The following is a 26,629-nucleotide window of genomic DNA, read 5'->3' as shown; positions in this document are numbered from 1 at the left end:
GTTGATGAAGGTAGTCCGGCTAGTTGGCTGGGGTTTAAAAAATAAAGCGTTTTGCTTCTCAAAACAATATGCGTTCAAAAGAGTAATACATTTGCATCACAAAACCGTTCTCCAGGAAAAAGTCAGACCTCACAATCGCTTGGCCCTATTTTCTCTCCCTTCGTATCACTGCCTGCTGCCGCCTGCCGACAGCCGCGCCTGTTACGGTGTTTGCTGCTCGGTCTGCACAGCAGGCAGTGATACGAAGGGAGAGAAAATAAGGCCAAGAGATTGTGAGGTCTGACTTTTTCCTGGAGAACCATTTTGTGATGCAAATGTATTACTCTTTTGAACGCATATTGGGTTTTTTTGTTTGCATTTTTTAAATGTCTATATAGAGAAATTTTGGTGTTTTCTGACAAATTTGCTATTCACATAATACATTTTTTTAAAACACTTTATTTTGGAATTTTTCATCTTATAAACAAAAATGATACAGAGCATGTTGTTAAGGAACGCATATTGTTTTGAGAAGCAAAACGCTTTATTTTCGTGGCCCCAGTCAACTAGCCGGACTACCTTCATCAACACCAAAACGAGGCTGGAACTCTGCTCACAGGACGCAGCAGGGGGTAAGAAGATGTTCAGAAATGATGTTGCTGATATGGGATGTTACACAGCTTCATGTCAAAAGAGGCAAACTATCCCTTTAAACCTTAGAACAGACCATGGAAGGAACCATGGTTGTAGTTTTCTTCGCCACCTTCATGAGCGGCAATAACCACAACAAACTCGTTAATTTCAAACATTTCATTATTTTCTCCACATTAACTTCGAAACAACCTCATAAACCAAAGAGTAAGAAAGAGCATGCTTGGGCATGCAATGATGTCACAACATGATGATGCCACTGGGTGCGAAGTATAAAACATACAGTAGCAGAGAGTTTGTTTTTTTATATCATTCATAAACTCGGGGACATTTCGGTATCCACTGAGAGTTAAAAGCTAGCGTTTATTGTACACTGCTCTCCATGTCTCACGTCGCCTGGTGTTGCTGGATAAGAGAGACGAGAGGGAGAAACTCACAAACTGACACCAGATTTGAGCAGGCTAAACAAACATGCTGAAAAAAACAAAAAACAAAAACAAAAAAAAACGTATTCGGCCCTAGAAAGTGTCTGGGAATGACACCCCGTAGAAACCCCATTTTCCCCTTCGTGACTGGTCCGTAAGGGGGACTGAGGGAGAGACTAAACAGTGCATGCCATTTCAGGGTGAGGAGGGAGGTGTGAAGGCGGGGAAAGGGGGGAGGAAAGGGGAAGTGAGGGACAGATTTTTATTGATTTCTAAGGTTATTCGTCTCCTCTTAGCCTGATCTCGGGTTCGAGGTTGAAATAAACTTTTAGAGGGAAAAACGAATAAATACGAGGCACTCAGCATTCTCTCTGTCTTGCAAACTGCAAAAAAGTAACAAACTTTGAATAATAATGACACATACACATATATAGTAGAATTAGTGGTTATAACATAACAGTCTCAAGGCTGTACAAAGGGGCAAGGCTGAATCCTCCTCAGTTTGTCAGCAGTTACATCGTGTGTTTTATTTTCTGCGTGCGGATGTTCGTGTGGTTCGACATTAAAAATCCCACCTATTATAAATTCAGGTGTGTGTGTGTGTGTTGATGTTGATTTGGAGACTCGAACGATCTGCGTTGGGAGGTGAAGTGGAGCGGCGACTGATTAATCGGGGTGTACGTTCGGGGGGGGAGGGGGGGGGGGATGTGATGCGTGCAAACGAGAGGACGAAACCGTGATGTTAAAGGGATAGAAAAATGCGCTTTTTCGAAACCCCACATAGCCTCATGCAATGGTTGTGTGCGTTCGTGTAGCTCGTAGAGGAAAAAAAGAAAAGAAATAATGACGGAGCCCTTTAAAATGGATCTACTTCTTGCAGCATAGTTTTGTATGTAGCGCATAGTGCGGGTTAGAGACTGAAAGGAGAAAGGGTTCGAAAGGTTCGAAAGGCAAGAAAGGGGTTCAGGATGGAGTGTGTGCCGTGCTCGTGGTTAGCATGTTGCTCATATTGCTCATGCTAACCAGGAAACAAGGGTTTGCTATATTTTTGTGTAGACTGGTGGAAAAAAAAATGGGCAATGCTGCCTGTGCCATCTCCAGTCTGTGAATCTGGACACCCGTGCATGCGTGTCCTGATTTAAAGCTGCTCTCTTTTGCCTTCTTGGGTCTCGTACTCAACCGTCTTTCTGCACATTGGTTGCAAGATCAAAAAAAAAAAAAAAGAAAGAAGCATTTTAAAAGGAAGGGTGGGTTTTTTGTAGAAACTGAAATGGGCTTCAACGGAGGCGAAACGACCAGTAGCAACAATATAGAAAGGCTCTGCTCACTCAGGCTGCGGGCTCCAGTCGAATCGGAAGAGTGTCCGTCTCAGTAAGTAATAATATAATATACCGTAGTCATCAATAAGTCTTAGTAGATCATACCTGTATAAGCTCAAATAAAGAAGTGAATGAAAAGAATGGCTACTCCAATATTGAGTAAAATGACCATAACCACCAGAAAAGAGCTGGAGCCCTAAGAGACAAGAGAGGAGAGAAGAAGCAATTAGTCCACTTATTGCACAAATGATCACATTGGAAACAAATGTTGAGGCTAAGAAATGCTGCAGCTGTTCGGGCCAAATTTAGACGGATGGCAATTAAAAAGTAATCAAGAACTGCTTACTGTGGCTCAATTTCTCCCTTTTTGCGTTAACATGTCACCTTTTGTGCAGGTAGTTAGGATTTTTATGTGATTTTCAGCTGTGTGTGAGTGTTCTCTGATTACTTTTCCAACACATCAGTAAGAAGAAATTAACTATAAGCTTAAAAAGTTACGGCTCCAGGTGTGTATTCATGTGGGAAACATCCCATCACAGCGCTTAAAAAGGACATCCCAAAGCATGTTTTGGGATTTTTTTCTTACTTCTCTCAGTGTGTGACCATCTTCTGTGCATGAAAAAGTTCCACAAAGTTATTAAACCGAAGCCAAATTAGTTTGTTTCATACAACACCTCAGGCTTTTCTTGTTTTATCTCAAAGTAAATAAAGTAAATATTTAAAAGAATAATTAGATAAATGAGGAGAAATATATAAGAATTAGGGCTGGGCAACGATTCAAATTTTTAATCTAATTATTCACATGATTCCCCTGATTATTGGCTATTAATCGCATTTTATACGCAAAATCCAACAATGAATCCAAAAGTAGCGTATAGCTTTTAGCATTTAGCTTTATTTTAAATGTGCTGCCATATGAATGGAAAGTGCCATAACATTTGTTGTGCAAACACACTTTTAACATCAGCATCTTTCTGTAGTTTTTATGTAGAAGCCTCGCTCCACTGTCTGTTTCCTTGAATGACTTGCTGCTATCAGTTGTGTGTTTTGCGTTTAAGTGATATTTTAGACTGGAACTACTACGCTGAGAAGACAATTCAACTTGGCAGTGTTTACAGATGACTTTGGTTCTGTCGACTCTGTCGACAAATGGCCGAGTAAAAGTTCCGTACCCTTCTCCATGTTTGGTGGATCCGCCGATTACTTTCTTTTCCTGTTCCACAGCAGACAGCAGCAGACTTTTACAAAATAAAAGCCTGTGAGCAACAGACTTTTACAAAACAAAAGCCTGTGAGCAACAGACTTTTACAATAATAAAATAAATAATAATACGGGTGGTCTGTGGCGTAGTGGGTTGAGCCCCATGTACAGAGGCTATAGTCCCCGGACAGCCCTGTGCTGCGTGTCGTTCCCCCTCTCTCTGCCCCCTGCTTCCTGTCTCTCTGAACTTCCCTATACATCAAAAGCACAAAAGCCCCCCCAAAAAATGTTTAAAAAAAAAAAAAATATGAAAAATTTAAATTAAATAAACCTGCGTTAATGCGCGATACAATATTTATCAGCGTTAAATAATTAACGAGTTAACGCGATAATAACGAGTTAACTCGCCCAGCCCTAATAAGAATAACTGAAACAATGACAAAATAAATTAATAATTATTCTAAATCTTTTTATTAATTTATTTCTGTATATATTTTTTAATTAATGTTTTTTTTTTTTTTACTTATTGTGCAAAATTGTCACTTATGTATCCCTTTAATTTCTGCACTGCTTTCCCCACAAATGTTTTGGTTGAATTAACATCGTAAAATACTTTCTGTTAGCTTTAACATTCATAAATCAGTTTTTAGAGGTAGTTGAGGTGGGTTCACTTCCACTAACCTTTGACAGGACGAGTATAATCAGTAAGAAATGTGGATGTGAAAGGTTTATCTCCACTTTGACTTTGCATTTGCTCTGAGCCAGTTGGACTTTAGCCTAGTTTGTCATTTCTTAATGAACTCTATGAGGAAAATATGCGTTCTATCACTTTTATCATCTTAACTGTCCACTAAATCTGATGATGAACTAATTTGAGGTGAGAAATGAGCAGTATAGCTGCGCAGTCTTCATCTACGAGGCCTAAATTTCAAAGTTTGAGCAACAGAAATCAAAACTGTCAATTTAAGCTTTTCAAAAGTAAAATATGTAAAGATTTCTCAGCCATATTGCTTTTTTCTGACCTCAAATGTGTTCAGAAACAGATTTTGGTGGACAAATAAGATGGAGAACTGATGGATGAAGTGTAGTTTATAAAGATGAGGTTAGAAGTCGTTTTGAACCCTGATTATTTCAGAGCAAAGTGTGGAAGAATAAGGAAAAATAAGAGCATATTTAATAATAAATGACCTGATAAAAAAAGAGAAATTTACCTGAAATAAGTAATTAAATACAATTATTTAAAAATATCTGAAGAAATAAATACAGAATTGTTATTTAATGTTATGTTAGCTTGTCTTTATATTCCCACATTAATCATTCTATAATTTACTTTAATAAAACCTCCAAATTTACTTATTCATCTTTGTGATTCATCTTTGTGATTCACCTTTGTGATTCATCTTGGATCGTTTACAGAGAAAATTGCAAAACCCTGTAAATGTGAACACAAGAACTACCCGTTTTTTACTCAGTTCAGCAGTTGCCACAGAGATTTCCATCTCTGAATTCATCTAGCTTTTCTTTTGGTCGGCGTTAAGCCACTGTGAACGAGAGCAGCTTTTATAACTGAGTTAATCAAAGAGTATGGCTGTGTTAGAAACTGCATACTTCTCCTACTACTCATACTAACTTTTTGAGTTAGTAAGCGAGTTTGAGTAAGCGAGAAGTTCCCAGATGCATACTAGATTCTCTGAAATGTTGGGTATGCATCATGAGGTCACTACTCATACTCAAACTACCCAAGATGCAACGTAACGTGACGTCGCCGATCGTCATTTCCTGTCAAAACGGCAGTTTCAAGCTAGCTACAACGAGGGTAGCTTCACTTCCTGTTTTCAAAACAAAAGCACCAATTGTATCGTGATGGCTTTCCCTATGATAAAAGGCAACGGGTATTTTATTTTGTGAAAATAACCGGAAGTGCGTTGCTCACTGCGGCTAGCTTTAGTAGCGCCGAATTCGTGGGAACAAAATTGTAAACAGCCGGTATTTTGTCAGGTTTTCAACACGTTGGGGATCTAAACGACTACTTTCTCACCTGAAAATGTTTCAAATGTTGCTAAAGTTTACAGAGTTTAGAGCTTAAGGGAAATCAGCTTCAGGCCGGCTGATTTCAGCTCGGTCAGGAGCGAAATGCATTGTGGGTAAACGCTCTGCATACTGTCTGATCGATGAGTATGCAGAATGCAGTATGGAAGTATGGAGTTTGCAAGTATGTAATATGTAGTATGTAGTATGTAATATGTAGTATGTAGTATGTAATATGTAAAATGTAATATGTAGTATGTAGTATGTAATATGTAGTATGTAGTATGTAGTATGTAGTATGTAGTATGTGGTATGCGGTTTCGAACACAGCCTATGACTGGAATTCTGAATGCATGCAGTGTTGGTGTGAAACAGCCCTGAATCAAAGTGTGTGGACTCACTGAGTTTGATTTGAGGGCGAGATGCTCTCCTTCCTGCTCCAGAGTGATGGGCTGAGACTTTAGAGGCGGGGAGAGGGTGAGGTCCCTGTGCAGCGGCCACTCCTCCAGCTCTGCCCCCACATTCAGGTTGTCCAACATCTGTACAGAGTCCATGGATCCCTCTCGGACCGGCCGAAGCCCTCGGGATCGCAGCCTGTTGTTTTTGGGGGCCGGAGACTCCTGGCCCAGCCCCCGAATGATCTGCGAGTCCGGACAATGAAGCCTCATATCAACCGTATAGTCATTCATCCTTTCCTCGTCCTGCTCCGTGAGGCGCGAGTGGGCGGGGCTCCACCTGAGGGTGCTTTCAGCAGTCCACCCTCCGGTGAGGCCGTCCAGCCTTTGGTCGATTACAGCATGCTCGTTAAGCTTGTGGTTGGAAGGGTTGTGCTGCTTCGGATGGTGGTTGGAGTAGACATGCTCTCGAGGGCTGTAACTGGAAGAGACGTGGTCCTTTGCATTGTGATTAGAGGAGATATAATCTTGGGACTTGTGATTGGAAGAAGCATGCTCAGAAGTCTTGTGATTGGACATGTTATGTTCCAAGGCCTTGTGATTGGATAAAATGTGCACCTGCGGCTTGTAGTTGGACGAGGCATGCTCGCAGGCCTTGTGATTGGTGGAAGAGTGATCCCATGTTTTGTGGTTGGAGGATGAGTACTCCCTTGACTTGTGATTGGAAGAGGCATGCTTGGACGGCTTTTGGTTGGACAATGAGTGCTCCCATGCTCTGTAGGAGGAGGCGTGCTCCCGGGACTTGTGATTGGACAAAGATATCTCCCGTGGTTTGTGGTTGGACAAAGGGGCTTGCTCGTGGCCGTTGATTTGGCCCTCTTGCTCCTCCAGAAGTGACGGCGTGGTGGAGCGGCTACTGCCCCCTCGGTCCGGATACATGTCGTCAGTCCAATTGTTAGCCCCACCCCGAGGCAGATCCATCCCCCGCCCCTCCACCAGCACCTGGATCTCAGCCCCGCCCAGATCGTCCACGGCGCCCTGTCGCATGAAGCAAGCGTTTCTGGGGCGATGGGCGTGTTTGGACGGGCTGTGAGGCGGCGAGGTCGGGACACTCAGCACGGGGCTGAGATCAGGTGTTATCACAGGCGGCGTGGTGTCCGGCGTGCACAGCTCCGGACTGTCTGTTCCTGTGGAGATGACCTCATGGTCTTTGTCCTTGGCATCCTGGTGTTTGGGCCTCTGACATTCGAGCCCTACGAAAAGAGGAGAGCAGCACCAGTGAAGTGATTTGGCACCGGTCCATCGTAAAACCTACAGCGTGAGAGTGTTTGAGTGCTGTCTGCATGCAGGGTAACAATAGGAAGGATGAGCTGGAAGCAAAATTAATCTCGTGCTGCTGGTCTACAGAAGCTTATGTAGTTAGATTCAATTATAGTAAAACACTATGCTGGAAATCCACATTCGTATCATGTATTTCATTAACATACTGCTTCTTGCCTTTGTGCACTGGAAAAAATCTAAGTCTTACCAAGTATATTTGTCTTTTTTCTAGTTTAAATATCTAATTACACTTAATATAAGACACAACTGCCTAACAAGCACCATTTCAGCCAGATATAGGGACTTGTTTGAAGACAATACATCTGGAATATCTTGTTAAATGAAAAAGTCTTGAAAACAAATTGCTTTGAGTCGCATTTCATATGAAACAAGCTTTTTTTGACATTTGAAGAGGTTTTAAGCTAATTTCAAGATCACTTTTATCTCAAAAATCCCAAATATCACATCTTATTTCAAGAAATCTTGACAAGCCGATTTCCACTAGTTCCATTGGCAGATTTTTTTCAATTATTTCAAGCAAAAATGTCTTGTATTTGTTGTTTTTCTTACTTATTTTTGGAGGGGCATTTTTTCCAGTGTGTAGATTTCACATTAACATAATGGGAGCTGATCTCTGATTCACTCATGAGTAACTGTAACAAAGAAGTTCTCTCAGGGAAAATGGAAAAAAAAAAGCACAACAGACGCAGTGAAGCTGAGATAAAAGGTTTAAAGGTTTGTCGGCTGTCACTTTCTCTTTAGAAGCTGATTATTTCAGCTCAGAAATCATGGCCACGAAATAACCACTAAAACTTGTAGCTGCTGAACTCATCTACAAACAAAGCTATGTAAGACTTTTTATCTCAACGACTGGATGACCACTACTCCGTGATCAATAAGGGAAATGGGCACCTCAACTCTGCAAAATGGAGGGATAGGACCAAAGGAGAGGATATGAGATTAAGGATTTAGCCTCACGCTGTGGAATATTAACTATTTCAACAACAAATGTCCGTGAATCAAACTGCCACTACTATCTAAATCTAGATCAGATAGCAACATAAAAAGCACCCATACTGCAAGTTTGATTTTTAGCTGTTTTATCCCATAAACTGGAGTTCAAAACAAAGTTCCCAAAACAAAGAGGAGCTGTACAACAAAAATTAGAGAAACCGAGAGCAACGAAACAAAATCCCACAAAGAACAGCATAACGCACACAAAGCACCGATCAATAAAGCAAAAAGAACAGAAAAGAAGTAGTAAAAAAGCATTTTATGAAAGAATAAACAAAACACAAAAGATAAAGTCAGTTTATCAACCTCCAGTCGAGATCTTTAATGGTGTCTTAAATGTATCTGATATCTGACCAGTTGTTGTAAAGCTAAGCTAATCGGTAAGTTATTCCACACTCGTAGTTGCTTAAATTGATGCATCTTAAATTACATAGTTATTACATTACTATCCGTATATAGGTCAGAATTAAGTTTTACTTAGTTTTAAAAAGATAGAGAACTATTGCAGTTGGCTTTTCAAGGGAATAAATCTTCATGGTTTTAACATTTTCAACTATAATCAGTTAACTTTTTAAAATTATTTTCACAATATGCTTATTCTGCTCAAATCTGCAAATAAACATTGACTAAATGATTTGAATTGATTTTTTTCATTGATTAAATAAAACTATTAGAATTTTTTTCTAGCAGAAAACTTTGAGAATTGCTCAGCTAGCTAAACAGCTCTGCTCACCAGCTAGTTAGCATTTAGCACAACCACTTTTTTTTCTGACATTGTTTTCTCCCCCATTTTACATTACATGATTACATTTAACTGTTGTATTATTTTTGTAACATAGATAAAAAGTCTGTAATATGTTAGAGAATCAGAATTTATTTGTTTTTAAAAGAAGTCGGAAAAGGAAGTTGAATTAGCTTTAGCCAATGCTATAACGTTAACTAACGTGACCGAGTGCAGTAACTCCTGTTACTTTTTAATTTCTTGTTCTTTTACTCAGATATTAAACTTTTGTTGTACATTAGTGTTTTGCATCATAATATTTATATGCACTTATATTTATATGAAAATGCCAAATTGCCAGATTTATTTCCAACTCGACCAAATGTGTAGAATTTGCATTTATTATTTGACATAATATTGTCATAAAGCTGTCCATATGCTATCCCCGCAGGATACAAGTAATACAAAGTACAATAAGTACAATAAATATATTATTTAAATCTAGTTTGAATAAAATCAAATTAATTTCACTGGAGTCACTTCTGGCAGAGGAAGTAGTTAGTCTTATTTAGTGAAGCTACTCTGCTTGCTAGCTAGTTAGCTTTTAGCATAATCAGTTTATTTGGGGGGGATTTATTGTCTCCATCACTCATGATTCATTAAACTGTTGTATTATATTTGAGATAGAGAAATGATGTATTATTAAATGTTAGAGAATCAGAGATTTTTTTTTGGATAAAACTGGAAAAATTGTGAATTAGCTTTAGCTAACATATCATTAACTATCAGTGACTACTCAGAAACTGCTTTTTTTCTCCTTTTTATTTCTTTTTTTGTTTTTCTCCTCAAATATTCCACATGTTTATTGTATCATATGTGCATATATTGTATCAATATGCTCTTATATTCATGTGGACTGATCACAAATAGTTTTGTTTTTTGTTGTGAATTGGCACAATATAAATAGACTGAATCTAACTGAATTCCTTTTACAATCTGACACAGTTGTGCGTCCGCTGTCCTCTCACCATTGCCATAGATGTGAAAGGAGGGCGAGAGCTCTTTGGCAGTTATCCGGGCCAGTCGACACTCCTCTGTGGCTTTCTGTGCCACCCCCTCCGCAGCCTCTGCCTTCCCACGAGCATGGCTCATCCTGAACAGGACAGGTAAAGGTTACTCATTCTGTATCTGTGTGGTTTTTGCTTTATTTGGCCAAAATGTTGAATAGAAAAACAAAATCTTGGTGTACAATCATGTGCGCATTGGCCTCCTAAGAGGGCTCAGAGGTAAACATTTACAGTGAGCCCCCACTGACCCCTCATGCCTCACATTTTACATTAAATCCATCAATCAAACATACACTCTCAGAAAATAAAGCACAGAATTGTACTTTTAGGGGTACGATGGCTTGTCACTGGGGCAGTACCCTCAGAAGGTATAGTTTTGTACCCTCGTGGTTTGTACCTTACAGAGACCAATCATGTACCTCTGGTGGCTATTTTGTACCCTTATACTGAAGTAGCCTAACACAGACTGTCTATTGTACCCCAGCATATAGAAAAAAAGGTACGTATATGAACCTTTTGGACCCTCAAAAAGGTACATATAGGCAGAGATGGGATCAAGTCACACATGTGCAAGTCCCAAGTAAGTCCCAAGTAATTTTTTCTTGGGCAAGTCAAGTCAAGTCACCTTATTATTGCAATTTTACCTGCAGAATATGATGTTAATAAAGTGAAAAGACAAGATATAAGTAACTGTCAGTAAACATCATTGGCCAATGTGTCCAACCTGTCCACCCCGTATCATATCAAGCTAACGTTAGCTAACTACCGACTAGGCTAACAGGATAATATTAGCTGATTTGACGTGCACTTACTGGTCAGAATGGATCTTCAAATGATGAACAAAGTTCGAAGTTATGCTAGATGCTTAACACTCAAGTCATTCAAGTCATCGTGTCTCAAGTCAAGTCAAGTGCCGAGTCTTTAACTTCCAAGTCCGAGTCGAGTCTCAAGTCTTTTATTTTTTGTCAAGTCAAGTCACAAGTCATCAAAACAGCGACTCGAGTCAACTTGAGTCCAAGTCACAGTGACTTGAGTCCCCATCTCTGCATGTAGGTACCTTTAGGTCCAATAATTAACCCTAGGGGGTACATGAGTATAGATTGTACCTCAGGGGACAAAAAAGGACTCGTACTGTACCCCTATTTCTGAGAGTGTATTCAGATTAAAATGTATTTTTTACAGTAAAAAGGTAGCCTGGCTGACGCGTCCACATCTCGATGAGATGGTGGTCTGGGAACTAGGTGTGCATTTTCTCGTATTTGAGGCGTGGTTTACGAATGCCTGGAGCCGTTTATTGGGCGCTACGAATGTCTATCAAATGGCGTCTGGTTCTTCCCATGCTGCTTTGCGCGCGATTCATAGCCAATTGTATCACTTATACCAGATGACGTATGTAGAGCGACAGAAATTCGACGAGGAAGAAGGCAATGAAATCTTTCAACGCCAAACGTTGCTCTTTTTTAAAAGTAAACTTGTGTTCTAAGCTACTTAAAACACTTTCTAAGGCTGCATCGAACGGTAACGTTGTGTCCGCTGCCATGTTGGATTAACACTCTACAAGCTTCGGTGTCGCGCATAGACGTCGTCATCGTCTTGCTGTCCCCCCCTGTTCTGTGATTGGTTCCCTAACTCAGGCACAAATAAGGGCGGTGGTTTCCAGGCTGCCTTTGCAGTGTGAATGAAATCGTGCGCAAAGCAGCATGGGAATTCCCAGGCTAGCAAAAGGGGGTAAAATGATGTTAATCCAGACTCATGTGTGGCATCAGCTTCATCTGACTGAGGTAGAACCAAAGGGGTCATAATAAAAAGAAGGAAGCTCAAAGACAGGGATCATCTTACCGTGACATGGCGATCTCTGCTTTCTGCTTTGCGATGTCCGCTGCCTTCTCGGCAGCTTCCACGGCGCGGTCCACCTTCTCCCGGATTTTACTGGCCCTCAGCGGGATCAAGTTTTTGCGCTTTCCACTCACCAGCACATTCTGCTTGTACTTTCCTTCCTCTTTGGTGCCATCGGGGAAGGTGGTGCACCCGTACCCGTGCCTCTTGTTCCCCGCCCATTCGCCCGCATACTGCAGGCCATCCGAGCGCCGGCTCACACCCCAGCCGGCCCTCTGGTCGCTTCGCCACTCTCCGGCATACATTTCGGTAACGGTGGCGTCCACAGGGGCGCCTTGTTCGTTCTCGCTGGCGTTGGAGTGGATGTCGGATGCAGCGGAGCTGACGGTGCTCATGCCGGCCTCGCTGCAGAAGGAGCTCTGCTTGCTGAGCTGACTGGCCAGAGAGCTTTTGGACTCGGACCGCCGAAGCTTCAAGCCGCTGAGGATGGACTGCCGGAAGCGGCCTTTTCTCTTCCTCTGCCGTTCCGCCTCGCTCGGAGCCATCAGAGCGAAACCGCCGCGGCCCACTGGGCTCCCCGCCAGCCCGGCCACCACTCCGTCTGTGGGCGTGGTGGCGACGCCGTCCTCCAGCACAGCCGGAGGGCCGTGACTGTGCTCGGAGCGGAGAGAGTTTATGGATGTTCGCAGAGGGAAGAGGATGACAGCTGCCATGCCGTATGGTACGCTCTGCCGCACGCCATAGCCATGACGCATCCCTCCCAGCCACTGGCCCTGGTAGGTGCCTGAAAGACGGACAGAGACGCAGCGAGAGTCAGACACGAGCGGCGTTCACAACACTTACAGTCTACCAGCGTTTTTTTTAGAGTGTCCAATCTCAGTGTAAATGGATCCACCGTATGAATGGTGAATGGAACATTTTTCACATAGTGCACTGTTCTTTTTCATTTCACTCTGTTTTGCACTGTCTATGCACTATTTATATTTAATTATCAAATTTATTAATCTTCAGTTACTTATTTACATTGCATATATAGTGTATATATTTAGTGTATATATATAAAAGCCCACCTTTGCACTTCTGGTTGGATGCTAACTGCATTTCATTGGTTTGTTCCTCTACTTGCTCTTTGACAATAAAGTTGAATCTAATCTAAAATTAAAAAACATCTTGTAGATGTATTTTTTTTTTTATTCCCTGGCTTTTAACCCAGCATGAGACTCTGTTTCTGTTATTGTTTTTATTGTTTTAATATTGTTATTAGGGACCGAGCAGTAAAACTGCAAGGACCCTATTGTATCTGTAAGGATTATTCTTTCTTATTCTTTGCAAAAGGTGCTCGAAAACTCATGAAATTTTGCGAGCGCCACCTGCCAGTCGACGACATGAAAGAATCTAAACATTATATTTTTGGGAGTCGCTCATTGACTCTGTAGCGCCCCCTACGATGCTTAAAAATGGTCCCTGCATTGGGCTTAGTTTGACGTGGGACGACAAAATTCGGTACACTCCTTCATCATGCCCAGACGCACGAAAAAGTCTCATGCCGCCAATGTGCCACGTCCACAGGAAGGCGGCCATTTTGGATGGAAAGTGAGTTTTGGTGCCATTTTTGACCGATTCCACGCCTTGCATAAGATCGAACTTGTCCTACAGATTTAATTGTTCTTATGTTTTATGCCTTATATTTCATGTTGTTATTCATGTACAGCACTTTGTTTCAGCCACGGCTGTTTTAAAGGGCTTTATAAATAAAGTTGAGTTGAGTTGAGTTGAGTCTCATTCTGTACTTTGCACTTTTAAACTGGTCAAAGACCCTGTGGTGTTCACTCCTATGTCGTGTTGCATTAGAGCTCAGGAAAGCAACACATCACACCAGCACAAACACATAATCATTATTAAAAAAAGAGGCTGAGCAGCACAATTAGGAAAATCTTAAGAAATTTAATTATTTACCATTACTTTTAGCAATGTAAATTGATAAAAAAGATTTTGGGGTACAATCTCACAGGAACTGAGTGGCATCTTTCAAGCAACGGTGAGGAGGGACCCTGGCCTCTTCATCCTCGGCCTCCCCTCAAAGGAGGCGACTCGAACCCATTTGAAGTTCTACTACTATTGGCCAGAAAATGTATTTTAATTAACTGGATCAATGTTAAATCACCTACTGTCACCTTATGGCAGAGATACTCATTGCGTGGCTCCTCAAGCTTTAATTGGCGGCTCGCACTCGCATAGTAGCTTATTATAACATTATGGTAACAATAACAATACATTTTTTCAAATAACACACAGCGAATACTGCACAGTATTAAGTATTTTTATTAAGTATTAATTAAGGCTTAATGGTGTTTCCTAAAGGGGGGACTGTCAAACCTGGCAACGAAGCCCGCTTAAACCACACTTGACCGCACATATTTGCAAAAGGGGACTTTAGTATGTTGTCGTAAAAGTGGCTCTTCCCTTGATTTTGCTGCCAATGTGGCTCTTGGAAAAACAATAATGAGTATCACTGCCTTATGGTGTAGGGAAATATTCCGGGTCCTCCCCCATGAAAGACTTTGTGCAGTTGTGAAGGGTAATGAGAGGTACTTTAATGAAATGTGGGCTCTTCTGCTCAACTATCTTCCTGACGAGTTGACTCAGCTCGTGACGAGGGGCCAGTCTTCCGTACAATGGCCACGCCCACCCGATATAAACCCGTAAGGGTCTTTTCTTGCAGTTACATACCACCATATTTAATTATTTCAAGTCTGCTCGATGTATCACTGTTTACTCTGTGGGAGGCTGATGTGACTCCCACATCAGCTTTAATGGGAGATGTGTATGTATACAGAGCAGTACGAGGAGGGTGCCTGTTTGCACTGTGGGGGCAGATGGGGGCAGTTAACTGGAAGATTTGCCTGCTTAGGATAGATGGATGACAATATTTTACTGTATTTTATCTATCTTTGTTACTGACATGATGGCAAAATATATATTTTGTGTTTCTGTTGGAAACCAATAAAAATCTGTTAAAAAAAGAAAGAAATTATATTATATTATATCTAAATAAAAAATACATAATCTGTGGATAAACTGATGTCAACATCTGTTCAATTCTCAAGTCCTCTGCACCCTAGAAATTGAACTGTTGACTGTAAGTTTCCACCAGGTTGTCTACCAAGAGAGTTCATCTCTGTTACCTGCTGACGCTGTGATGTCATCAGCTCAGGTGTTGCCAAGCGACAAACACAAACACCCCAATGCATTCATGGTGATCTCTGGAGAGTCCAACACCTTTCTCTCTCTGAGGGCCAACAGTTTATCAATTGATCTTTATCTTCTTTATTCTTTATTCCTTATTAATTTCTCTTTTAGGATTAATTAAGTACTAACTAAGTATTATTAATTTGATTTGATGTGTGCAAGGAAATCAGACTCTCTATGGACTCAAATGAGAGGGAAAACGGAGACTTTTCAGACGTGAGGTGGCACACTGAACCATCGTTTCGCCACTGATCCGTGCCTTTAAGAGGATCAACAAGAGGTCCTGAGTCTCTTCATTCCATTAAGAGATGGCGATAAGAGTTTAAAATGAACTTATGTTGGACTTTTAGCAATAAAGATGGCAAAAAAACATCCCCACACCACAGCCAACTAGTACAGCCCTTATATTATGGCGCCCATTCTGACGAATGTCAAAACATTCAGGTGTGGAAGTGGAATTTTACAGACTAACAAATAAGAAAAATATTACTTTGTCAGAAGCACACTGTTGAATTAAGATACATTAATTTGTGCTGGTATTGATTCACTGCTAAGAAACTACAATGCAATTCTTAATGCATATTATGTGCTCTCATTTAGGGGAAAACATTGATCAGTTAGGCTCATTTTGATGTGATTAAAGATAATATATATGATAATCATGAAAGACAAATAAAACTACTATTAGCTTTCGTGTGCAACCCATTAGCCTTTATTCCCAAAGTCCTCCCATGTATAAATAAATAAATATTTCTCTAAATATCGATACCAAAGTTGATATTTGGATTGATCTGCCCACCCCTAAGATATATTAGAATTATATCACCCAGATATGTTTAAATTTACTGAATAGAACACAAATAATATGATAAATATCTAAATGTCTTGTAATCCATTCTCATAATGTTCACAACACTTCAACGTAGCGTGTGTTGAGGATCTTTGTTTACATCAATCTGTGAATGAAGCTGGAAGCATGAAAAATGTCCGACTAATTCTTCTCGCACCACCATCAAGTTAAATGTTCTATTTGTCCAACATTTTCCCAGAATCCTCGGTGCTTTCTATTGAGAGGAAGTTAGCGCATGCTAATACATTAAGTTAACATCAGCATGTTAGCATGTTATAGAAAGGTGATGTTAGCATTTTTTTTTCAGCATACCTGTACAAACTCACAAAGGTTGAGCATGACAATAGAATTAGGCTTAAATAAATTAAACAAATAAATTAGGCTGTGTAATGTTGCTATAGGGTGCCAATATAGGCCACTTTGTTATTAGTTATAATTCAATAGAAGAAGTAGTTGCCCTGCTGGTTTGTTGGGATGAAAAAAACAACAACAACTGCGTTGAACATCCACAAGAGGAAAATGCAGAGAGCTCTTCCTCAGCAGTTACTTTAATTTCTGGGAATATCTGAGATATTAGCTCATATCTGGGAAGATACCTGTCATCGTGAGAGCTTTTTGTTTGCTGGAAACAGCTGGTGAGTCACATCGATTTAATCTCTGACAGCTCGTACATGAGCCACAGAGTTGTTTCCATTCCCACTAATGTGCATCAAGTCTTATGGGCCTTTTCTTTCCATTTTTATCATTTCCATTCACATCTAAGTAAAACCAAGGCTAGTGTTTTTAGTAAGGCTGGGCAACGATTAAAATGTTTAATCTAATTAATCACATGATTTCCCTGATTAATCTCGATTAATTGCATTTGTACGCAGAATCCAAAAATGAATCCAAAAGTAGTGTATAGCTTTTAGCATTTAGCTTTATTTTAAATGTGCTGCCATATGAATGAAAGTGCCATAACATTTGTTGTGCAAACACACTTTTAACATCAGCATCTTTCTGTAGTTTTTATGTAGAAGCCTCGCTCCAATGTCTGTTTCCTTGAATGACTTGCTGCTATCAGTTGTGTGTTTTGCCTTTAAGTGATATTTTAGACTGGAACTACTACGCTGAGAAGACAATTCAACTTGGCAGAGTTTACAGATGACTTTGGTTCTGTCGACTCCGCCTTCAGGAAGAACTTTAAAATGAAAATGGCCGAGTAAAAGTTCCGTACCCTTCTCCATGTTTGGTGGATCCGCCGATTACTTTCTTTTCCTGTTCCACAGCAGACAGCAACAGACTTTTACAAAATAAAATCCTGTGAGCAACAGACTTTTACAAAATAAAAGCCTGTGAGCAGCAGACTTTTACAAAATAAAAGCCTGCGAGCAACAGACTTTTACAAAATAAAAGCCTGCGAGCAACAGACTTTTACAAAATAAAAGCCTGTGAGCAACAGACTTTTACAATAATAAAATAAATAATAAAACAGGGGTGGTTTGTGGCGTAGTAGGTTGAGCAGGCGCCCCATGTACAGAGGCTATAGTCCTCGCTGCAGCTGGCCCCAGTTCGAGTCCCGCATCGGACGGGCCTGTGCTGCATGTTGTTCCCCCTCTCTCTGCCCCCTGCTTCCTGTCTCTGAACTTTTCTATCCATTAAAGGCACAAAAGCCCTCAAAAAATTTCTTTGTTTTAATTTAAATTATTTTCTTTTTTTTTTAATTAAAAACATAAAACATGCGTTGATGCGCAATAAAATATTTATGGGCGTTAAATAATTAATGCGTTAACACGATAAAAACGAGTTAACTCGCCCAGCCCTAGTTTTTAGTTATTCAGTACATGCCATACCTCAGATATGCAATGTTACCACACATTGATTCTTGTTTAATTGCACAGTAAAGAAATGTAACATCCTCTATTTAACGTGCCAAAGCTCAACTATGTATGAGTCAGTTGTAGCTGATGTTTTAGTTAGACGCTGAAGGGCAAAAGACAAGATATGAGTATTTAGAAAATATTCCACAGTGTGGTGAAGATCCAGAAATGAGTGTTAATACATTTTTGTGTGAGCTCTACACATCTTTGAAAAACTGCTGAACACTGCCAACTGAGGCATATTGGCACAGCATTAAAGGTGTGAAAGTAAATAAAAGAAACTCTTGAAAACAACCCAGAATAACACCAGAAATTTGGCATGTATGTACTTTGTAAAAAACAGGCCAAGAATCTTTACGCCTGAGCTGTTTTGGCAGATTAGATGAGGGGGAGTGTGTAGAAGACTAAATTCCCACATCACATCCAAACCTCCTGGTAGAAGTCGAGCTCCTCTTTTCCTCCGAGGTGTTCGGACAACAGGCGAGGAAGGTTTTAACACTCAGCTCAGCTCTCAGCTCGTCAGTTTCAGTGACAGCAGAGCTCGACATAAGAAGGAGCTGACAAAGCAGCAGAGTTTATTCTCTGAGAGGCATTTTAGCAGCCGTCTACACTCACAAGCTCACGAGCTACGACGTCAGCCACAACCGACTCAGTGGCAAAAGTAATCAATCTGCAATGTAGACCTGCAAATAATGATTTTTTTTTTTTAATTAATACACTTCGTCAGTGGGTCTTCTGATTGTTTGTTTTGCACAATAAGAAGTGCAAAAACTTAAAGATGCACTGGAAAAAAATCAAAGTCTTACCAAGTATATTTGTCTCATTTCTAGTCAAAATATCTCATTACACTTAATATAAAGACACAACTGCCTAACAAGCACCATTTCAGCCAGATATAGGGACTTGTTTGAAGACAATACATCTGGAATATCTTTTTAAATGAAAAAGTCTTGAAAACAAATTGTTTTGAGTCATATTTCATATGAAACAAGCTTTTTTTGACATTTGAAGAGGTTTTTTAAGCAAATTTCAAGATCACTTTTATCTCAAAAGTCCCAAATATCACATCTTATTTGAAGAAATCTTGACAAGCCGATTTTCACTAGTTCCATTGGCAGATTTTTTTTGCTTATTTCAAGCAAAACGTCTTGTATTTGTTGTTTTTCTTACTTATTTTTGGAGGGGCATTTTTTCCAGTGTGCTCAGTTTTAATCGTGTCGGTGGAGACCTGACGTCAAAGAAGTATCTGATTAACTCACAAGACGAAGTAACTGAGAAGTTATCTCAGTTTAACTGAAACTGCCATAATTAAAAAGTGAATACATAAATGACTAAATAAAAATGATCTCCTTTCTGTTTCTAACAATGGTTCCGTCTCTGTGTTGGTTCTGTTGGGTTTGACACCAACGACTATCACAAAGACTTGAACATATCAGAATCACGGATGCTGCTTTAGACTGGTCACATGTATCTGGTGATGATGTGTCTTCTACGCTTATGGTGATGGTTAGTTATGGTGTTCCACAGGGCTCTGGACTGGGGCCATTTCTGTTATCTCTATAAATATCGTTTCTATGGTATACCGAAGTATAATTAAAACCATTTTATAAGTTTCAAAGGCTTATAAAATGCAAAGAGTCAATATTTAACCTATATTTAAAACAACACAGGAGCTCTAATAATTATTAATGATGTACATGAAATATTTAATTAATTAATTATTTAATTTCCCATCATGTGTTAAAAATGTAGCTGGACATTTGTGGACATCCTGGTGAGTAGTTCTGCTCTGTTAGCAGGTCGGGACCTCACAGCTTTGTCGCATTATAACTGCAGCGTTTGAATTTGATCCATTATATTGTAGGAAATTAAATGTCTTTGGGTGTAATTAGTGCACTATTTTTGTTTCACGGTGTGCCGTACTTCTACTAAAGATTCAGCTGCACTCATAAGTCCAACAGAAGTTTTTGATGTCACGTTTTAAAGATTTGAATCCTTTAAAAAGTCCTGACACTTTAGGCTTTGGTGTAACGAAGGTTGGGAGAGCTGTGAACCAATATGTTGATTCTGTAAATATACTAAATAAAGACTCCGTACTTAAGCTAAATTCGCTTTAAGTGGAAACTTCTGTCTCAAAATACTCAACAGAAATGCTCAGAAGATAGTCATGACGGCAAAATATTAAAACCCCCGGCTGTGAGTTTGCTGTAGCTTTTTATTGGTTGATTTTAATCTTTGAAAATTTCTCTCACTTTTTTCGTACGAAGGTCTCGTACGAACACGCCACGTCAGATTCAACAAACGCTCTTAACTTCGGAAAAAGTGTGTAAACGACCTGCGTAAATGATGAATCCCACTCGTGCGTATTTAAGTGCACGAGGATAGTAGATTTGCATACTCCTCGCCGAAAATTATACCATATAAGGTTGTGCTTCCTCTCTCCTGTGCCAGGAAGTGTTGAGTCATGAGAATGGCATCGAGGCGCAAAAAGAACAACTTTACGGGCTCTGAGACTGAAGTTCTGCTTTCAGAGACCCAAAAAGGAAAATCTGTCATATTTAGCAGTGTCAGCAGTGGAATTACGGGACCTGCTAAAGCCAAGAAATGGGAAGCAACTACGAGTGCTATTAATTCTGTGTCACCTGTAGTTCGTAATGTCACCGAAATAAAAAAGAAATGGTTTGATATGAAAATGGCTTAAAAAAAAAAAAACATCTCGCTATGGCCAGGCGCTCGATGACTGCAGCTAAAGCCGTGCAATCAGTTGTTGCCTCATCATGATGACTCTTTGATGGGGCGGTCCATGAGGGGGGTCTCCTGGCACCTTCTGGTCTGCCTGGGCTGGTTCAGGTAGCAGGAGACCCTCGTTCATGGCAATATTGTGCAAGTCTGGCATGCCTTCTCTGGGCTATGGAGCAGTTTGCCCCCCCGCTGTATCGAGACACACCCACCTGGCCTTCAGCTCAGTGCGCTCCACAACAGCACGGATGCTTTGATGCGTATGTGTGTCTCGTGCTTCAATTATGTTTGGCAGTACAGCCACGCCATGAAAGTCCCTCTTAATTTGTACTTGTTTGACAGCGGTGTGTGGGAATCTGATGTACCATGGGTGATAAACTGATGAGAGTTTTGATGACCAAGGGGAGCGCACGACTCACAGAGGACTGGGACACCCCCGATCTGTCTCCAGTCTCCCTCTGAAAGGTTCCAGTGGCCAAAAATCTAAGGGTGGTGAGGACCTGGACGTATGGTGGAACTGGGTTTGATCTGCGTGTTTTTCTCTGGAGTTGTGGCTCCAGTGAGCTGCATATTTACAGCAGCACAGTCCTTGGGAATCTTAATCGCAATGTCAACCACACGGTCTCTTCCAAGAGCCTGACGCACTAAGGCATCCGAATGTAGCAAGTCAGCTGCTGGTTACGCTTCCCATTGACCTTGTTATATACAGATTCCAATTAACCTTCAATTAGTGCATAATTTAAGTCAAACAGAATAATTTCAGCATAATTATGGGGTATAATGTATATTTATTTATGTCTTCTTCAAAGTAATTAAATATACAATCCATTAGTCAAGCAAACTGGATTGGAATAACAGCGGACTATTTTAGGAAACTCCTACGACAGCTCTGGATCACTCGTGAATTCTGTTCGTACCTGAAAGAAAACGTAAAATACGAAAAGATTGGTCAATGCGCAAATTCTCTTAAATCACTCGTACGTACGATTTAAGAACAAATCTGTGCGTACGAACGCTTCTTGCATGAGGCCCAATATCTCGAACATAACTAAAACTTATTTTGAGAATATTTGATGTTTATTACTTAATATTAATTGTTGAAACATATATTTTAGCATTTTAGGCCAGCAAAACATTTCAAAATGGGCCAGGACGGGGCAGTTTAGGGCTGCTATTGAGTAAATTTTTTTAAAAACCACCAAGGAAAAAGCAACACTCTGGGAGAAGGAAACAAAGCGGGAAAAGATTCTCTGTCCTGACTTTTGTGGGACGTGTTGCAGGTCTGAGATGTAAAAATGGACGTTTGCTAACAAATTAAATGAAGATGACTCTTCAGAAAGATTCACTTCTGTATCTATAAGTAAGGACGGAAAACAACCAGTGGAATACATAAATAAAAGATTTAAAAGTGTCCAGGTTCCAGGTCGACATTAAAAGTTAATCTCTTCAAAGTAGGGTAAGGACGCATCTCTGGTGAAATTTTCATGAAAAGCTGTCCATGACTTATCCTGATAAGAAAGTAACAAACCTCCTGACTGAAGGTAAAAATGAAGACAGGACTTAAAGTCTTGAGCCAGCCCTCATTTTTTAAAATATTTCTCCCTTTTCTCCCTGTTTCCCTTCCTTAAGAACGGCTTCCTGACAGCCACCCTTCCATGGAGCCCATTTCTGATGAGGCTTGGGCCAACAGCAGATGGATCAGCTGAAGGTCCAGATGCATCTCTCAGCTCCTGTGTCAGGTCTTTGCTGGATGTTTTCCTCTTTCTTAAGGACATCACTTTCAGATCCTGTTCATCTGCTCTAGATAGTTCTTTAGGCCTGACACTTCTTCTTCTGTCCTCCACTTGTCCAGTTTCCTCAAATGTTTTAAGGACACACTGCACACCATGCTGAGATATGCCAAGTTTTCAGCTAGCAGCTCTTTGGGAATCACCTTGTTGCTGCAGAAATCCTGTTTTCTGTCTGTCAGACTGTGTTATCTTTGCTGTTTTTCACAGATACGGCTTCTTTGCTAAGTTGTCTGTTCAGTGTGGACACAACACTGGTTCATCCCTTGAGTTAGGAGCCTTTTTCCTGCCTGAATGATTCACAGGTCAGAGTTAAAGGGATAGTTTGCCTCTTTTTACATGAAGCTGTGTAACATCCCATATCAGCAACATCATTTATGAACATCTTCTTACCCCCTGCTGCGTCCTGTGAGCAGAGTTCCAGCCTCGTTTTGGCGTTGACGAAAGTAGTCCGGCTAGTTGGCTGGGGCTTAAAAAATAAAGCGTTTTGCTTCTCAAAACAATATGCGTTCAACAGAGTAATACATTTGCATCACAAAATCGTTCAGCCAACTAGCCGGACTACCTTCATCAACGCCAAAACTCGGCTGGAACTCTGCTCACAGAGTAAGAAAATGTTCATAAATGACGTTGCTAATATGGGATGTCATACAGCCTCATGTCAAAAGAGGCGAACTATCCCTTTAAGGAGGTTAACAAAGAAAAAACACATTCCTCTGAAAATGTTCAGGCCCAAGGACTGAAAATGAGTGAAATAGCAGAAACTGTCCAAAGAAAACCTTCAGAAAGCTGGAGAACTCTTGATCAAGACCACTTTAAAGGATAATAAGAAAGCCTGTCTGCTTGGAAGGAAAATAAGAAGAAATGAGAGCTGGATCTGGACTTTATAAAGTAAGCAAAATGTAAGCTTGAACATGAAAACATAGAAATAAACTTAAAATATGGATTTAATTGTGTAATTATCCCCAAATGAAAGTATAATTATGAATTTCCCTTTCATTGATTTAGTTCTGTTTTGGTTCTACACGATAAAACATCTTTTATTCAAACTGTCCCATCCTGATTGAGCCTCGTGGATCCGGAGCTGTCCGCGGTGCTGAAACCAGCCCGTCGTCCCCGTGCACGAGCCTGGCCTAAAATCTGGTCCACCATCGCTTCTAACGAGCGCTCGCTGTGTTGACGGGTCCCTCGGTGTGTGTGTTTGGGGATTAGATGGAGAAAACCTGCACATTTATTGGGTTGTGGAAAATGTGTCAGCTCGTGCGTGCGCTGTTCGTCCACGTGAGCGGAAGACCTGTCGCGTGACGCAGCCTCTTCCTGCCGTCACGTCTTTGCTCTTAAATCTGCAGGTAAAGCAGCTGATCAGGTCCACTTATCGACCCCCTTCCCTCGCCGCCGTCCGGGTTCCTCGGAGGCGGCCTACATTACAACCCCCTGAAGTGGCGAGGAAATAAAAAGTATTGGCAGAGGAGGAGAGCCAATCAGGGAGCGGGAGAGCCTCGAGCTGGTCTCTAGTGACACGCTGACCCGCTGTCTCCTCGTTACCATGGAGACATTGCATCACAGAGGGTGGAATTAGAGAAGAGAGGTGGTGAAGGTGTGTTTTGATACGTTTAGTCTAAAATTAGACTCATGACCTTTTTTTTTTTAAAGCTTTTGAACCTAAACATTTATTTTACTGTTTTCTGTCTCATTGTTGTTCTTCTCATTTTGTGCCCATTCGCTTTGCTTGTGTTTATTTAGCATTGTTCTCGTTATTTATGTTTTACTTCCCGTTGTTGTCACTTTTTTTGCGTTTGTTTTGCTTCTTTTTGTGACTATGTGGCCATTTCTGGCTTCTTTTTTTTAGAATTTATTTGCTCTCTGAGATAATATTCGGTCTTCTTGTTGTCTTTTTCTTTTCCTTGTCGTGTTTTTGCCTCTTTCAGTGGATAATTTCCAGTTGTTCGTTATAAATGGACTTTAGTTCACGCTGCAGACGAACACCGACTGTGTGACTTGGTGTTTGAAGCGGATCCACTCTGACCCTCCTCTGCACACATTTCATACCCAGTTTAATGCACCCGTGGCCCGTCGGACCCCCGGTTTTTGCGCCTGGAAAGCCTCATCAGTAATCTATTTGTGCGTGTGGATGTGACCTACATGTTATTTATGTAGGCTGCTTTGGAAATGTGTTACGGTGGATTTCAGCAGCAGGCAAAGTAAGCAAGGTGCTCCACTTTCAAGCCTGAGAGTCGGTTTTGTGGAAAAAATGCAGATGTTTTCTGGTGCTTGGGCTGAAAGTTCTTTCCCTCGGCCTTAACCCTGTTTTGGAGCAGCAAGGTGCCCTCTTTCTTTCAGGACTCAGTGTTGGTGGTGATGTTGCCTTTCATCAAGGGTGCTTGGAGCCATTTGGATGGCTGTAAAGCCATCTCTGCAGGAAACACCGCCCAGATCCGCCCTCTTAGGACATCACCTGTTTCCTCCCAGCTTCTTACGCACTTATTTGTTTCCTAAATTGTCTTCCCATTTGTCTCAGTACCTAACTCACCGCACTTACTCTGCACTAGTTATGCTCTTAGCTGTTTGGTTTTGGAAGGAAATGCACTTATGATTTCTTGTGCCCTGAAGTTCTTTTGCCGGCCGATGTGGAACACACTTATTGTAAGTCGCTTTGGATAAAAGCATCTGCAGAATGACCGTAATGTAATGTAATGGATGACCCCCCTAGAGTTTTAGGGTCAAAGGGAAGAATTGTGATTGGACCACAGATGGCTCTGATGTGCGAGTCTTGCAGAAGGTCTATGCGAGCTTCCTTACCTCCGTCAGAGTAGGTTTCCGTGCCGTATCCGTCCTGGAGCCCGTTGCTCCACGTCCCCTCGTACCGGGCCCCGCTGGCCGTGCTCTCCAGCTGCCCGTAGCGGCCTTTAAAGCCCTGCGTCCACTCCCCTCTGTACTCCCAGCGGCCTTTGCTCTCCACCCCGATGCCATGCCGCTTGCCCTGCGCCCAGGTGCCCTGGTAGCTGTTCCCGCTGGGCCACGTGTACACGCCCAGGACCTCAAAGCCGTGGCTCCAGGCCCCCGCGTACTCCCCCTGACCCTGGGGCCCCGTGCAGACCCCCCTGCCATGGGCCTTCCCCTGCTCCCACTCCCCGCAGTACGACCCCCCGTCATCAAAGTCAAACCTGCCTCCAGTGGACATGCATGAAACAGGTTTAGGCAAATCCTTAGAATGTCAAGAAAAAGCAAGAACTCGGGCGTGCTCGGCTCAGAAGGAGGGAGGAGGCCTGGTGTGGATCAGGTAGCATGGAGGGTGCAAGGCCCCGACTCTCCCTCTGGTCTCAGTTTAGGATGCAGAAACGCCGGCTCCTCCTTTTAAAAACAGCCGGACGGGACCCGAAGAGCATCGCCTCGCCGCGGAGAAGCAGCCCGAGCCTCAGCGACGGGTGTGGAGCGACGAACACGGCAGCCGTGCATGCTGCTTCCCATGGGCATGCAGGCTCAGAGTGCTTCTCCTCCTCCTCCTCCTCCACTTCCTCCTCCACCTTCCTGCTCCACGCAGCCTCGCAGGCCCGTCGCTGAGGCCGTTTGGCAGGACGCTCCAGACAATCGAGGCCTAGGCTTTTTCCAGCAGGCCCACGGAGCGGCGGCAGCGACCGAGCTCAGCTCAGTCAGACATTAGAGCATCCCGACATCCCTGCTGCACCGAGCCGGATGCAGGACGGGGACGCTGCTGCGCTGGTACGCCATTAAAAACACACGGGAGCAGAGAAGCTGAAGGTAAAGCAGCTCAGAGACGCACGTCCACGGTCACTCAGACTCAGACTCAGCCTCGGCTGACATAACGGAGCGTGAAAATCCCTCCGTCTCCCCTTTTCCTCCCTTTTTCCTCCCCTCTGCTCGGCTTGCTGAGGATGAGGATGCGGAAGCTGAAAAGATGCCTGCCGTCTCCCTCCTCCTCTTTGTCCTTTTATCCGTCTCGGCGTTCGTCTAAAATCTGGATTGTTGTTGTAAAATCCCACCAAGTCATCAGCCCTCTTTGGGGTTTTTTTTTTCGGCCTTTCTATCTCTCGCTCTGTAAAATCTGCTCGTTACAGGACTGTTCCACCCCAGCCAATACCCCTCCCCCACAAACACACACACACATGCACGCCAAACACACACTCCTTCTGGCGGCTCTTAAAGAGATAGAGACAGAGGGATGGTGCAAA

The 26,629-nt window shown here is 41.8% G+C and overlaps 1 protein-coding gene across 1 annotated transcript; it reads right to left on the bottom strand.

The window, feature by feature from the left end:
- Window positions 1-774: 774 nt before the first annotated feature.
- On the bottom strand, window positions 775-26,629 carry jph3a (junctophilin 3a). The gene is made up of 5 exons (XM_075467143.1): window positions 25,239-26,629; window positions 11,959-12,739; window positions 10,081-10,205; window positions 6,004-7,250; window positions 775-2,570 (listed from the first exon to the last, which is right to left on the bottom strand). Exons 1-5 carry the CDS (start codon window positions 25,618-25,620, stop codon window positions 2,490-2,492), a joined length of 2,616 nt encoding a protein of 871 aa, XP_075323258.1. The 5' UTR covers window positions 25,621-26,629; the 3' UTR covers window positions 775-2,489.

This window comes from Odontesthes bonariensis, chromosome 1, assembly GCF_027942865.1.
Source record: "Odontesthes bonariensis isolate fOdoBon6 chromosome 1, fOdoBon6.hap1, whole genome shotgun sequence".
Taxonomy (NCBI): domain Eukaryota; kingdom Metazoa; phylum Chordata; class Actinopteri; order Atheriniformes; family Atherinopsidae; genus Odontesthes; species Odontesthes bonariensis.
This window is presented reverse-complemented; position numbering and strand designations above follow the sequence as displayed.

Coding starts and splice junctions, on each gene's coding strand:
- jph3a (XM_075467143.1), bottom strand. CDS start 25,620: ATGTCCACTGGAGGCAGGTTTGACTTTGATGACGGGGGGTCGTACTGC. Junction 10,206..11,958: donor GCAGAGATCGCCATGTCACG/GTAAGATGATCC, acceptor TGTCCTGTTCAG/GATGAGCCATGCTCGTGGGA. Junction 2,571..6,003: donor TCGCCCTCAAATCAAACTCA/GTGAGTCCACAC, acceptor CTTGTCTCTTAG/GGCTCCAGCTCTTTTCTGGT.